Source organism: Podarcis muralis, chromosome 3, assembly GCF_964188315.1.
Source record: "Podarcis muralis chromosome 3, rPodMur119.hap1.1, whole genome shotgun sequence".
NCBI classification, from domain to species: Eukaryota; Metazoa; Chordata; class Lepidosauria; order Squamata; family Lacertidae; genus Podarcis; species Podarcis muralis.
Genome location: NC_135657.1, coordinates 70,503,904 through 70,520,334, shown reverse-complemented (window position 1 = coordinate 70,520,334; position 16,431 = coordinate 70,503,904). Strand labels below are relative to the sequence as shown.

Sequence of the window (16,431 nt, the reverse complement as noted above, 5' to 3'; positions counted from 1 at the left end):
TATAAACTAAAGCCTGAGGACTTACATAACCTGTTCACTGGACCAAAAAACTTAAAGCACCCAGAGATTACAGATTACAGTATTTGTAATTGCAAATATTCCTAATTAGGTTTTTCTCCACTTCATTGGCATGCAATCAGCTTAAATGTAGAAAAACAGCTAACGAAGAAACATATACAGAAGTTGCAATGCTTAGAAATCACTCCAGAAAACTAAATGCTCAGCCCTATTTCTCAATTTTTATTTAATTGTTTGCAAAAAAAAAATCCATACCTCCAGCATTAAGGAAAAAAATATGGCAATGAACAGCATAAAAGCAACTATAAAATTACTGGTACATTAGTAAAACAAGTACAAAAGACATCATAAATCAGTAGATCAGCTTAATACGAAAACCCTGAGGGAAGAGATGAGTTTTAAGCAGGCTCCTAAATGCCAAGACCTTAGCTGCCTGTATGATGTTCATTGGGGGCATATTCCAAAGGGCAAGTGCTGTCACACTAAATGCCCTGGTCTTAGTGGACAGTAGATGAATCTTGGGACAATAAGGCATTGCCATGTGTTTTTACTTAAATTGTTCTCCAGATCATAAGTAGAATACAATAATATTTTATTTCCTAAAACAAAGTGTACTGGAATTGATGACTCTTAACTAGTAGCATATTGACAAATGAATTGTGCAGTCTTCCATATTGTTGTTTGCCACCCTTTCCTTGGCATGTGTGTCACTGCCCTCTGGCAACTGCAATGAGTTTCAGCTCTCCTTCCAACCTTGGAGTGCTAGTGGTGGCAGTGTTCATCCCAGAAGTCAATCCCCTCCCCAGAACCAAGGCTGGGTGGCTGCACAGGCCAAGCTCCCTTGAGTATGTTCACCACGCAGGGCCAAAAATGAAAAGCCACCACATTCTGTCCCAGAGCAGGAAAGTAAAGCAAGATGCTTCCTGTGTTTGATTAAGGCGCATGGAGCATTTTAGCTAAGCAAAAGCAAAAAAAAAAGATGTGCTCTCCTGTAGGAAAATAAGGTGCAGGGCCTCTTCAGCTGCACAGAAGCCAAAATAGCAAAGTGAGGATAGAAATTTAGCAACCATAATTTTTGTCTTGGTTTCCAAGTCTAGTCAAAACTGTTGGTCTATGGAAATGTACCATCTTTGGATTTTATTTTATTTTTCTAAATCTGCCCATTCTTGCAGAACTCCTTCCTATAACACCTATGGGACACATCCTCTCTCTTCCTTCAAATTACGGTATACCTTAAATTCAGTCCTTTTGTGATGCTTCAGCATAACCCATAGTCCTCATCCCCTACTGAAACTAAGCCCAAATATGCACAAATGCCCCATCTTTCTCCCCTCCATTCATCACCTTTCTCTAGATTGGATTTTTGATTGTAAAATCCTCAAGAGCAAGGACCTGCCTTTTTGCTTATTATTCTAGTGACAGTAACACAACAAAAAGTTCTGCTTTTACCTTCTGCTTGTTTATGTCCTAGCCCAGTGGTACCCAAGTATGGTTATATTATTTATCACTGAATTATTGTGCTTATGAATTTACAAGTTCTAAACTGAACTGAGATTGGAGTTCTTTTTAAAATTGTTGAGCACGAACAATCTCAGGGAGAAAACCTGCTTTATCTTTCTCGCACGAAGCAGCTGAGGAAGAAGATATTTGAGTACAGTGAGAAGGCAGAGACTAATAGTGGCCATTTAAAACAACAGTAGAGATTTGAGTAAAGCAAGGGCGGAGAAACACTGGGGGTGCTTTAAAAAACAAACAAACCAGTTTTGACAAGGAGAAATAACAGAAGACAGAAGCTATCACCAAACAGCTAACACAACAGAGGCTCATATTGATAATATGGCAGTTAACTTTTCAAACTTTGGTGAAAAGAGAAATGTGGAAGTAATATTTTCCTAGCTTATTCCTAGCTTATTAGATCTGATTTAAGGAATGCTAGGAAGCTGTACGCCGACTCCCTTGGCCAATAAAGCGAGATGAGCGCTGCAACCCCAGAGTCGGCCACGACTGGACCTAATGGTCAGGAGTCCCTTTACCTAAGTGCCTCTAGGACTACCTTGCACACAAAGCTAGAGAGGCTCGGATAAGCTTATACAACAACATTTGTACTGCGTGTGGAAAGGAAGGTCATACAGCAGACTACGTCCAAATTCAAACATCAGAGCTCTTTTTAAAGGCCACAAATCAAACTGTGGCAGAATAAAGTATTCACATGCTCAGGAAAGTAATTATACCCTGGACTGCAGCACTACTGCTATTGTAAATGTTCCAGCTGTGATGAAATCTAATTGCCTGACCCAGGAAAGGAAAAGCCCTGGACAGACTTTTGTTTTTTAAAGAAACAAAACCATGGGATTCCGACTAGCTTTCTTGATTCTCTGTCTGGTACATAAAAATAGGAACTTTTTTCAGGATCTTTAACCTCTAGAGACCACCCTGTTCAGTACAGAAATGGTGTGCAGAGTTTTAATACAGATTTATGCAACTTACTTATCTAGAACTGTATTCAAAAAGGTAGATTAACCAAATCAGATATATCACTGATTCTTTTAACATTTATACTTATTTTACTATGTTTCATTAAATACATTTCTAAAAAAATAGAAATAGAAATGGCTTTTCCCCAGATACTGCTGGAACCAGCAATCTATCAATTACAAAACAAATGGAGGTTTTCCCACCAACTTATAGACCTGGTTTGAACATCACATTTAACCAAAGTGAAAAACAAACTATGGTGTAAACATGTATGAACAATCTGCTGCTGCATGTTGAATAAAGGTCCCTACTTCACTATCTCCCCTGTTTCCACTGCTGCCACGCTAGAGAGGAAACAAATCAGAGGCTGGCTTTGCACTATGTGTGAACCAGTATTCATGGCTTGCTTATCTCTGAACAAACCATGGGCAGTAAACCAAACCAATATCTGTTCTTGGTTTACTTCCTGTTCTTTATTTGGAGAGAAAAAGTGGCAAGTGCTAGTTCACATGTAATGTGAAGCTAGCCTCTGGTTTGTGTTCTCTCCAGCAGGAGCAAGGACTTTTGAGGAGCGCACTCCAGCACACTGCTTGTTCATCTTAAGCCAAACTTTATTTTTAGCTGTCATTTAATGTGATACTTGACCAGGCGATTCCAAGAAGACTTCAAAGCATCTATAGTTGTTTTACTTCTTTAACATTATGAATGTATATTTTCCTATATTTTCCTTATTTATTCCCCAATAAAGCTTGTGATCCCAACTAGATCTTATCTCTGTGCTAAATTAGAACCTTCTTCATATGACTTGGTTTCCTCATAAGTCATGGCTTATTAAATTACTCTTTATTGCGATGACTTAGTGTTCTATATGAACCTTGAATTTAAGTATAGCTTGGTGTTGACATGTAAATCTAGCATCCATGGTTTGCACAGGCATCCCACTGCAGATGATCACCAAGAAACAAAGGCATAAGACAACAGCAATTGGAAATCAAGCTATGTACTGAAGAAACAACCCATGTTAGGCAAACTATGGCTTAGCACTGTGCATGAACCAGGGCATTATTCATTTATTGTACTTGTATTTCACCTTTCTTCCACGGAACTCAGAATGACACACATGGTTCGCCTCCCTCCCATTTTATCTTCACAAACAACCCTAGGAAGGTAGGTTAGGTTACGAAATAGTGACTGGTCCAAAATAACCCAGGGAGTTTGATGGCTGATTAAAGGTTCAAACCTTGATCTACCTGCTACTATTCCACTGCTCTAGTCGCTACAACATGATGGCTCTCAATCTAAAATATAAAATGCTACTAGTATAATCAATGGCCCAGACTACCATCTTTTCTATCCTGAAAATTTTAAATACTACTCTTTATTTATAGCGCAGAGCATGCAAACAAGTATGACACCAAGAATGTAAGTGATCTGATAAAAAAATGTGTCCTTAAACATGTGGGTTTTAAAGTTGGTTTTGAAGGAGTAGAGTGAAGGAGCTTTACATACGTTGATTGGGAGGCTGTTCCAAGTGTAAGAGGCAGCATGGAAAGAGACAAAGTTGGGAGTGAGCAAAAAGACAACGGGGGGAGGGGGAGTGATGCTTAGAATAAGTGACAGAGGGGGAGTTATTCAAAACATGAGGGATAAAGTTTTGGCCGTCAGCAAATTTTGGACACTCCCCAGAGAAAGCAAACATTATTCAAAGATGTACATTATGGAGCTCAATAAACAAAGAAGGCATGGATCCTCCTAGAGCTGTGCCCTTAGCAACAATCTTTTCACATTTCATTTCACTTTTTAAGTTTCTCACTGGCCCAAAATAATTAGTTTCTCCACACCTCTGAAATTCCTCCTCCCAGAATTGCATGCTTCCTAAATGATGAAATAGTACAATTGCCCCTATACATCTTCTAATGTTTTATACAAAATATTAAAAAAACCAAGAGAGCCAACAGGAATAATGAAGTAGCTAATTTCAAGGATCATAGAATATTCAGATTTTGGGATCCAAAAACACCCCAAAACAAGGCTCTGCTTGCAAAAGTAGAGGGTTGAAGCAATGACCAGAAAATAAGATTCTGAGTTAATTCATATTTATTCATGAGAGTCACTTTACTGGAGGACATCCAACACTATTCCAAGAAGGCAGGGCCAGCAATGCAGTTACTACCCACACAAATCTTACTGGCAGAGAGGGAAGCCAGTGTTTTAGTGGTAAGAAACAACAGCATTGGTCCCATCTATATGGCTTGATCATATGCACATTCTCAAAGCAGCGTAGTACCTCCCTTACCCCTTACCACTGCAGGTATATGTGAAGTAGTCATTAGCCTGTGGCAATTGCGCATAAATACTTTTACTTCCTTTAACGAGCTGCATGATTTAGTTAGAAAAATATAAAGTACCTTTTTCAATGGTTCAATGTACAAACATATTTAAAAAGTGGAAGTGTATATCTGAAAATTGTTAGTGATAATAAAATGGTGCATTGCACGGAAAGTGACAGTGCACAGTGAAATATGTACACTTTGCATTATGACTGCATAACAGATAGCTAACAAGTAGTGGTGACCCAACAAACCTATTGTTCATGTGGCAACTTTCACACAGTGCAAGCAGCATTCAAATGGCAAGATCTGCAAACTGAATTCTTAAGCACACTGCTCATTTTAGCAGCAAAATATTGTTTTGTGGTTGCTTTTAAAACAAATAAATTCAACTGATGCACAGAGTTAAAGTTCATGCATATAAAATGAAGTTATTCATAATAAGACTGTGATACTTTGGGATATTAATTGTACACTCGTTCTTTGTGCAATTAGCTTCAATGGGGAAAACTTCGAAAATGAGTGGGTGCAAGCTAGTAAATCTGTAAGAACAAGTCTATCCAATTAAACTATAAGCAGCATGCAGTAACATGAAACCTCATGACTTTATATCATTTTGATCCAAGTTTCTTTTTACTTTGAACATTGTGTGTGTGTGTGTGTGTGTGTGTGTGTGTGTGTGGTTTCTTTTCCTTGACAGTAAGCTATTACTCATGTATTTTGTAATGGCTTTTCAAAGTGTGGTTTCCTTGCTACTGTATGTTTTACAGAAATTTGTCCAAGGCAAGCCTAAATTTCATGTTAATGTAATCCAAGTTCAGTATAGTTTAAACTGATTAGGGAAGACCAGTGGTAATTAGACTATTTCCACAGGAGGTTATTACAAACAAACTGCTAACAAGTATGTTTGATTTTCATATTGTACATGATGCACAAACATAAACGTTCGCACACCAACTTGTAAGCAATATGTGAACAGGCTCCTAATTTATATTGCTATTAAAGATTTTCTTGGTTTATGAAAGTACATGTCGTGTCTCTTTTTTCAGGTTGTACAGTCTTTCTAACGAATCAGTTACATTTGTTGTGAGACCTTAGTGCTGAGTACAGTATAAGGTTGGGGAAGAAGAGGGGGGAGAGGAGGGTGGGGTGGTAAGGCTTATATTCTTTTGTATAGTGTACTGTGGGGGTTTGTGTCGGCGTCAGCTGGGTAGGTTCTCTTTCTATTCGTTTATTTCATTTCCTTGGCAGTGAGAGGTACCTGGGGGGGCAGGGTGTGGTTGGCTGCAGTGGGGTTTGCTTGCATTTGGGGGGCGAGGAAGAGGGCTTGTTGGGTCAGGCAAGCGCATTCAGGTCATAAGCCCTAATCTCAAACAGTTATCTGGATTGCAGCATTGCAGGCATACGTATCAATATTTGCATACTCCTAAAACGATAAAGCGTAGAATAGGGCAATGTGAATTAAAACACAGTGAGAAAACCAGTAATATTACACATCAAAAAAGGGGAAGATGGGGTGGGAGATTTCTAGTCTTCATGAATAAAAATAAGTCATGCCTCTAAAAACAAGGATGTCTCCAGACTGTAATTATTTTACAGGAGCAATTCAAATGCATACTGGATCTTTAGTGCAACAAATCCACTTAAATCATAAAAGAACTGGACATTTGTAAACTGACAGGAAACACGTTGATAAGTGTGGTATGAATAAAGATCCACAGGAAAACGTATAACCCCCATCCCTACAAGCAAATCAGGAAGAATACAAAACGAATACTCTATGTCACAGAACCACCCCATAAACAAATCAGAACAAATTTCAATAAAGTCAAAATTAATGAAGTCTGACCACCGTGTAAGCTTTGTGCAAGCAAACCAGAATGATGCTAAATACACAGGTCATCTGAAGAAGCTCCTTCTTTTAGGCCAACTTTTTTATAAAAGTAAATACCGTATTTTTCGCCCTATAGGGCGCACCGGCCCATAGGGCGCACCTAGCTTTTTGGGGGGGGAATAAAGGGGGGGGGAATTATTCCCCCCCCCCAGGCTTGCAGATATCTGCCCGAAGCCCGCAGCAGGCTTCGGGGTGCAGGCTTCTATCCGCAAGCCTAGGGAGCCCGGTGGGAACTCCCACGGGCTCCCAAGGCTTGCGGATAGCTTCCTGAAGCCTGGAGAGCGAGAGGGGTTGGTGCACACTGACCCCTCTCACTCTCCAGGCTTCAGCGAAAGCCTGCATTCGCCCCATAGGACACACACACATTTCCCCTTCATTTTTGGAGGGGAAAAAGTGCATCCTATAGGGCAAAAAATATGTTAAATCATTTTGGCACTCAAGCTATGTCTCCATTTCCAATTTGCCTTATGCGGCTGTATCTATATAATAAGCATATGAAAATCTGCACAAGTTCATAAATTATTCTGATTTCTGGGGTTTTGGATTTATTCATTTTTACAGATTTTTACTATCCCCAACTATGGATATGGAACCACTGCCAGTCAAAGCACCAATAAATTCTGAACTTACCCACAAATCATGTTCGGCATAATCAAATAGCAGCCACACTTTTCTGTCACTATGGGAAAGGAAAACTTTCTGTAATGCAATCACATTAGGGTGCTTCAGTTCTCGCAAAAGCTGTAAGTGAAGAGACAAAATCATCAATACTTCTGTCACCACAAAATGGACAATTTGCTTTTAATTTGTCAAAAGGATTTGAAAATTCCAGCAATTCCGGAATAATCTAAGCACAAGAAGTACCTCATTTACAGAACAATAACGGAGTAAGCCTTTCCCCCAAAGTAGTACAAGAGGAGATCAAACAGGAACAATGTGTATAATCCCCTCCAGGGACTGATCTCTGCAGTGGACCCACATACATTGCCTCGAAAATGAGAGAATTATGGAATTATGGATGCTCTTTGCCGACTCCTCATTTTCCCTGCAGCCCCCAGTCCCACATTCCCAGTCCCCCAGACCCCCCAATGTTCCCCTCAGCCTCTGGAGAATGTTTTCAAGAGGTACAGGTGACAGCAGAGGGAAGAACCCTGCACTGCAAACTAAACTATCCAACCCCCTTTCTCTAGTGCCAGCAGAACTCCATTGAGTGTAAGTCAAGGTGCAATATAGAGAAATGTATCCAAAAATCATAGCCCAACTTTCAATCTAACTCTTCGGTGTTCATTGCATTAAACTGATAAATAAATGGAATGCCATGAACAACATAAACCAAAGGCTTCATTTTGTTCTAGGATTAAAACATAGTAGCAGTTGGCAAGTATTATATGGTCATTTAAAAATTATTAAATGACCTTTACAATCTACTGGCCTATGATCACAAAAGAGAGATCAGTATGAAGTTCAGGAAGGTTATTATTTAACCTGCCGTTTCACAATAGTTTAATTTCTCTCTTTCCCCACTTCCCAATTTTTCACACAGGGTATTGAATTCAGCATTCTTAAATATAACCTTTAAGAAATGTCAATCTATCGTGGATTTTGACTTTGACAAAAGTTCCAATTTTGCACAAATATTTAATTACTAAACATTGCATAATCTGGAGCATGCTCAAATATAACAAATTCTTGTCATACGGGGCATGTCTTTAACATATTATGTATATGTAAGAAAAAAAATATTTGTGTTGTTGACAGTGTTAAGGTGAAAACATCTGAGAGTACTTTTGTGATTTGTGGGTTGATTCCACCACAAGAGAAATCTCCCTAAAATACAATGTTCAGCAAAGATCAAATGGGCTTTCTTGGAAAAGGCCAGTGCAGTGAAGCAACAGACTCACTCACAGAAAATAAAGCAAGCCATATGGAAAGGAAGAGAGTTCATCTCTAAATCAATACAAGTATCAGTAAAAAAGTGCCAAGCTTTAATCCAGGAGAGGCAGAATGAGAGGAAGAGAGGAGAGGATGCCCTGTCCTCCCCTGGCTTCTGCTTCATCCGCTGCCAGTGTATACAGTCTCCCCTCCAGGGGGAAAAGTGGGAGAAGGTTCCTCATCCTTGCTTCCTCATTCTTGCTTTAATCTGTTATTTGACATAAAGCTTTAGTTGAGTAACTGATGAAGCCTATTTTTATAACAGTGAGCCAGAGAGCAAATAATCTCTTTTATTTGCCTAGGCTATTTTGATGCAGTCCTCTAACAAGAAATGAAAAAGAGCCTTAGAAGATAAGACGGCCGCATTTTCAATCGGCACATGGCAGCAGCTTATTAAACTGAAAGAATTCCTACACTTCTTTCATTAGCTCCACAAGGCACCTATACTGATGTTTTGGCAATTTGAAATAACTATTGCTCCAGGCCAGCAGAGGCTCTTGTCAGCGCGAAGGAATTTTTGCCTACTCTACAGCCCATAGAGCACCACCTCCCATGTGGCTCTGGAGGGTCTTCTACTCTCCAGAGCAATTTATTCTTCAAAGGGCATAGAGGCTGCAAGGGAAATTTAGCTAAAATCACCTCTCCCCCTTTACTGGCAGGAGCCTTTGCTGGATCAGAGCTTAAATACAGAGCTTATATAGTCATGGGGAAAAGAAAGTACATCCTCCTTGAATTCTGTGGTTTTTCATATGAGGACATAACAACAATCCTCTGTTCCTTAGCAGGTCTTAAAATCTGGGGGATCTGGGGGATCATTCAACAAATCTCCTCCCCTTTAGGTCCAAGGTCTAGGTGGAGAAAAGGAGGGGGGTTTTTCATTACTTGTTTTATTAACAAAGCCCAACTTCCATACCACTGCCATCATTTAGTATCACTTGCACCCTTAGCATATTAATTTTCCAATAATCCCTGATAATTGTGAGATGGAGGTATGGTACAAAGTAGAATATAATCGTTTGGAGCATAGATCTGTTTTTACTGTGCTATCCTGGAATCTTCCTCTGGCTTTCCTACCAGACACTACAGCCTAGAATTCCAAGATGCCTCTCATTTCTTCACCTTTGATGCTGTAGACTTGTTTTCCCCTCATCTCTTTAGCCTGAGGCAAGTGATTCAGCTACCCCAACAAGTCTTCGGCCACCAAGCCACTTGTCTTCCTTTTGGGTCTTCCTTTTTCTTTCTTGACCCTCTTCCTCTGCTGTCTTCTTGCTGTCCACCACAAACACCATCAACAAACACTAACTCCCTCTCTGATCAACATGAACTGATACAACCAACGCCAACTCTCCCTTACTAGCACCCAGCTGTATATTCACTTATTCTGGCTCCTCTAGTGCAGCCTTAGCAAACCACACTATCTAACTCAGAATTCTAAATCTGAAGCCACCTACCATAATATACAATATCTTCTAACCTACTCTTGCACACAGGCAGATGGGAAGGGCCTCTACATTTTTATAGCTTAAATTTCTAAAGTTGCAAGAAGTACAAGACAATTTATTGTAAAAGCATCACTAAATGCCAGATTCTTCAAACAGGCTGGATGCTGACTGCTAATAGCTTGCAGAACTATTGAGATGCCAGTTTCGCCTTCAAAACCAGAATTAAGAAGACAAATCACTTAACCAACTAAGAATGGCTATTCACTGCCTAGGATAAATGGTGTGCAGACATCTGAAACTGAGCAAGGGAACTGAAATGCCCTTAGGACTTTTTACACAATAACTATAGCTTACTGAATCCTTGATTTTTAAAAATACTTTCTTGTGCATTGTTGGCAAGTGCTGCTTTTCTTTTTTACTACAATTGCTCAAGTCATGCAACACCCTTGTTCCATAACAAGCATTTTTAAAAGCAGTTGTTCTATAAATAATTTCAAGATCTGAAAATGTTCTGGCATTAATGAACAGCATTCTTCTTAAACAAAAGCATTTCAAATGACTTTAAAAAGGATTATGCTTTGATTCAAGGAAAGGAAATGAGACAATTAGCATTGTGCTTTCATTCCATGGGGTTCACAGAAAGAGCATAAATAAGTTTGGCACTTTTACTGATAGGAGACACAGTAAAATATCACAATCACTAGCCTGCATATTTTTCAATAGCGATGGGCTAAGCCTCTAATTCCATCCTATTTCAGTCTTGCTGGCTCTTGAACATAGCTGTGTTCCATCCCATTGCGTCCCCTGGTGCCCACTGCATCCAATTCATCTGCACTTGTCCTGCTGTGTATGCATTCCGTGCACACTTAACTTAAAATCAGCAAGCAAGCTCAGGAGCATCAGATCAGGTTACTACACTGCAAAGTGGACCAAACAAATTTCCTCCTATGCCTAAATTTTAGTGCAAAGGTAGAAGCAGTCAAACCCACACACAAATATCATCAAGTTAACAATTGCCTATTCTGAAATAGGGCATATACCACACCCATTCATAGTGACCAATACGGGAAGGTAAAAACAGTAGCAGAAAAGTTTAATAAATCAGGCAAGCTAGATGATTGCAAGAAAGGAGTGGTGCTCTAGCTGAATAAATGATAAGCAGTCTGCAAGTGTGCACAATATAATTTCAACATATTTTATGTCTGCTGATTACATGGGTGTAAATGCTTCTGCAGACATTAGACAAGGAAATCAATGAAGATTTGTAGCAATATTAAAATCTCTTCTAAACCTCACACTTGAGTGTTGTTGTTTTTAAAAAAACCCAATATGTACACGAAGAATTTTATGAAAGGCAAAGCAAAAGAATAGAAAATAAGAATTATGTTCAGACTTTAAGAATGTGTCTTCATTATATTTTCATCTGAGCTTAAACTATGCAGCGTGATAGGAATAAGTAAATGTTGCAGATGTCTCTCTATACAGCCACCTAACATTGTACTGATCACATTAAGAGTCAAATAACTAAATATGATTAGAAGTCCAAAAGGTAAAGCATACAATTTTCATTTTTCTCCCTACAAAATGCTAACTGTGTAAACTGTGACTGAATTAGGTTTGCACAGATTATTTCCATATCTGATTGATTTGCTTGTTAAGTGTTTTTAGCTTGCTCTTCAGCTGAAAAAAAAGCTTCCAGAACAGGTTTACAAATATCAACAAACAGCAGCTTATTGCAGCTTATTCCCAGCATTGCTCGGGAATACTAAGAAACAAAAAAATTAGTGCAGTTTTGAAATCCATGGTAAAAATCAGTGTGGTTTTGAAAGGTTCCATTGACAATTTTGATTCAAAATGACAGTCAATTGTACTCAGATACAGATGAAAACCTGTACCTTGATCTCAGAAGCTATCATACAAAAATTGGTTAGCTTCAGAGGTATTCAAATGCATAGTGAACAAACTTTCAAAAGGAAAGGAGATTGGGAAGGAAGAAGGGGAAAGCAAACTTAGGCAATGGATTTTAGTAATAGAATTATTTTAACAGCCAGCTGTACTGGATAGAGTTCAAGGATAGCAGGGGCAAAGGTTGGTGTTTTTCCAGTAGAGCCAATGGAGAAGCCCTATAGTCCTATCTCCCTCTGCTAGAGGGTGGTGGAATGGCCGCTTCATAATTCACATGTTAGGCTGCAGTCCTTTAATATAGGTTTCAGTACTGATGAAGCAAATTAGATGCACTGATTTTAGTGGGTGGTGAAGCACAGAAGTGACAGACTATGCCCCGTTTTAACATTATCTATCATTCTGAAGTATTTTCAACATAGTACAGGAAGGTTTTAAAATGTGCTTCCAAATCATGCATAGGAGGAGGCATTCCCAATTTGGAAATATTTAAGATATTCAAGTATATGCAATTCAGTAATTAGAATTCCTTTTGCATATTCAGGAAATAGAAGCCATGACCTACCCCATTGCTGATGTGCTCTACCTTGCTGGTCTTTTGAAAATTCCTAAAATGTCTAATTGTTTTCATTCTTGCATGGTACAGGCCAACTAAGCATGGAGCTTAGGATCAGCCAGGGGGAAATCTTAAATTCATGCCAGTTGGTTTCAGTGGTAATGCTTCTTGCCAGCTTTGCATAACTGCACAAGAACTCCAAACATACAAAAGCCACTCTAATTATTTGATGCATAACTTTAGCAAACCACTCAAGAGCATATGTTGAAAGCCAGCTACAGTAAAACATCAACCTTAAAGCACTACCACTGCTAGTCATTCATACATCTTAAGGGGGGGGGGAGTGAATTATTCACTGGAGGCTATGAGTAGAAATTATATTTTCACTTCATTCGATACACCCCAGGGCGACTCCTAGGTGCCCATCAAGACTCTGTTCTCCTTTGCCATTTAGGTCAAACTGTAGGGAGTGAAACTCTCCTGGTATAAATTGACATATAAGAGAGTTCTTTCAGTTAGGTCCTAGTATTCAGTTTGGGATATGCTCTCAAATAATCCAGAAAGAGGATTAGTTTAAGAAACAAAGGAAGTTTTGGCTTCCTTCCCAGTATTCCCAGTATTCCTTGCCTTCCTTCATTTTTATTGTTTTGAACTCAAATCAGTTCAAGATCCAAGTGAGCACCACTGCACCCTTCCCTTCCTAGTCCCATTCAAATAAGCTTTGTAACATACCATAATAGGCTCCAGGCATATGCAGAATTGGGAAAGCCCCAGCCCCCCCTGCAACCAACCCCAGATACTCCAGTCTGGTCCTAAGAATGATGTCCATATTTAGTCCCTGCCTCTTCATCTCAGGAGAACTAATATTATGGCTTGATTAACCAATGCTTTTTTTTTGCTCTTAACAGCCTGCATATTAAATCAATGTTTTGCTTTGTAATAAAACTATGCATTCCATTTCTGAGCAATGGCCTGTTGTCTGAATACTGTCTCTCAATGGCACTCCATGATTCTGAGAAAAAGACATGTATACACAGTCATAAACATGCATGGCTCAGCTTTATGAGCTTGCCTTTAATAGGTTCCTGGTCTCCTGTTATTTGTTGAATACTGTAACGTGTCCATGCTTGGTTATCCATTCCCCTCATAGAAAAAGGTGATTGAGCTATAAATGCAGAATGACAGAAATATCCTATAAGTGGGAGGAACTAAAGGAAGAGAATCTGTGTCTCGCACCTGGTGGCATATTCAGCTAGTGTACCATTTCATATTTTGTCAGTGGCATACAGGTCAGAAATCGTCACTACTGCTGAGGATTGCATTCACGGATTTAACTTTTCATTACTGAAAAATGAATGCATACACCCCTAAGGTAATAAGCACCAAATTTCTTTTTAAAACACCTTTATTTTTTAAAAGTTATTTCACTACCTCCAGCTACCAAAACAGGGAGGTGTTCAATTTATACACTCAGTCCAAAAACCATGTAATCTCTCTTAATTACACATCAAAGCATTTAAATAAGATCCCTTCTAATGATGGCACAAGTTCAAGAAGCTCCAAGCTACAAATTGTTTTCAAACCCAACTGGAGTGGTACCAAATGTTCTGCAAAAGTTTCTTTTAAAAAAATTCTTTATTAAACTTTCATACGCACCCCCCCCCCACATAATATTTAAAAATCCCTAGGCAGTCATCATAAATCACAATAAGGTGATTACAGGAGAAAAAAATCTATGTACATAAAACATTCAATAAAATAACAAGAAATAATGGAGCAGGATTATGAATCTGATGAACCAGGAAAAGCCTGCCCAACTAGATGGCTGTTCAGGATGTATTTAAAGCTTGCATCTTAAATTTAACAAAATACTTTTTAAAAATAGTTGAAACTTGAATAAAGTTTCAATTAAGAAATTTATCAGATAATTAAACCTGAACTTTTACAAAAGGTTTTTTTTAACCCACCACTAATTATAAACTTATTTAAGCAATGTATTCACTTACTGCTATTTCTCTACATGCCGACATGGATATCCCTGTACCTTCAATCTGCTTCAATGCATACTCCTTTTCATCTTTTCTGGAAAAAGAAAACAGTAAATGGTACAGGGCTTATTTATATTTAAAATAGTTAAAGAACACATATACTAATTAATCTCTAGTCTATATTTGTCAGGGATGACAAAGTTCTTCTATTAACCAGAAAACAATAAATCTGGCATGTGATATTCTAGTGAAAACACCTCCTCTTGAAATGGCAGTTTTCCAAATACCACCCAAAAACAGAACAAAAACAAAACATGATGAAGATATGGTATTTTAACAAAAGCACACAGGGCTGCACCAAGCATAGCCTGAAAACCTGGAGAATTCCCAAGATCTAAGCAGCCCAGCTACACTAGCCAACAACAGCAAGATAGAATCTCCTAGGGAAACAGAAATATAGCTGCACCCAGGAAATACAACTAAGACAGACAAAACAAGCTAGCTCAACCCAAAAACCTTAGACAAGTTACAGGGTTAGCACCAACAAGGTGCAGGGATCATGGCACTGATGGAAGTGAAGTTGAACCTTTCCCTGCCCATCTGTGATAAATGAACATTGCTTCCCAGTGCAGTAATTAGTCTTCAGAACAGATCTCCCATTGGTACCAACAGGATCATTTTCTACACCACACTGCAGGTTGAGAATGTTTGTGCCTGTGTTTTTCACTGGAACTGGTGCTGGGGAGAGAAGGGCTAAACCTCTTGATGGGTTGCATGCCTGAATAATATGAGAGGGTTGGAGGAGAGAGACTGTACAGTAGGATTAAATTTTAAAGCTCTTCGGACATGCTAGCCACGCATGTAATTCACAGTTTGATACTCTGTCAAGTGATAAGGGAGGAAGCTGGTCTTACCATATTCTTGACATCTACTGGGAAGTGAACAATCCACATACTGCAAGTTTAAGACGGCTTCTCCCATTCCTAATGGGTTTGAAGGTGATGCTTATGTGGGCGATATCTGCCTCCTCAGTTGGGTGCGTACCAAGTCAGCGATGCAAAGGCATCAGGGAAGAGGGAGATTCCAAACTGCCCACCCCCAAATTATGCTACTGCAAAAACTGAGAATCTGAGAATATAATACTCTTTCTTTGAAAATAATAGGTGAAATGCTTTTCGGAAGTAGCATTGAAAACAAATATTGTTAGCACTCCATTTAAAGAAGGATCAGGTATCAGGAGATGGGGAAAGACCTTTGCATAAGAACCACAAGAACCTAGAGAGCAACTGGAAAACAGAGAAAACAATACTGGGTTGAACAAATAGCCTTGCCTACTATATAAAAGCAGTTTCCAGGGACTGTCTTTGGACTATTAAACAAGCAGCAATCTTGTCTGGAAAATGTTTCAGAAGTTGAATACAGAGCATGTTAAGATATATGACTCAACAAATTGTTCTTGCAACGTAAAGCTAAGACCTTTGCATGGGGAAGCTTCAGACTCCAAACTGCTCTTCACTTTCCTCAGATTCTTCCCTCTTCTGCATCAAGTGACATAAAGCCCAATGAATGATTGTCAAACATATACAACCAATGAAAAAACATGTGTAAGAGAGTGAAGAATCTTCTTCCAATTCATGCCATATTCCATTTTCAGGTGTCCATGAAGGTCAAAATGAAAGTTTGAAATCAGAACTATCTTTCAGATACTGATCAGAAAAGGAATTTGAGCTATGCTAGTTTTTTCAGTGATATATTATTTATGCCCAGCTCTCAGAAAATAAGTATGGTTTTAGGATACCAAGGATGCAATCCTATACACACTTACCTGAAACCAGTCCCAATGAACTCTATGGGTTAAACTCAAGTAAAACATGCTCAGGATTGTAGTCCTGGT

General features: G+C 38.9%; 1 protein-coding gene and 1 long non-coding RNA gene across 8 annotated transcripts in view; one reads left to right on the top strand and one right to left on the bottom strand.

Annotated features, from left to right (window-relative positions):
• The window catches only part of LOC144327279 (uncharacterized), a 218,423-nt gene that overhangs the window by 34,920 nt on the left and 167,072 nt on the right, over positions 1 to 16,431 (top strand). The gene's annotated exons all lie outside the window — the stretch shown is intronic.
• The window catches only part of CDK19 (cyclin dependent kinase 19), an 83,664-nt gene that overhangs the window by 42,828 nt on the left and 24,405 nt on the right, over positions 1 to 16,431 (bottom strand). For 3 of the 7 annotated variants that reach the window (XM_077926086.1, XM_077926089.1, XM_028723176.2), the window contains 2 exons: positions 14,556 to 14,631; positions 7,348 to 7,458 (listed from right to left, as the gene is read on the bottom strand). The exons of 1 other annotated variant lie outside the window; for it this stretch is intronic. In XM_077926086.1, the coding sequence (XP_077782212.1) occupies positions 7,348 to 7,458; positions 14,556 to 14,631 (187 nt within the window). Of the gene's footprint in view, positions 1 to 7,347; positions 7,459 to 14,555; positions 14,632 to 16,362; positions 16,388 to 16,431 lie in introns of those variants that run through there. 3 more of the 7 variants (XM_028723177.2, XM_077926088.1, XM_077926087.1) reach the window with 3 other exon arrangements.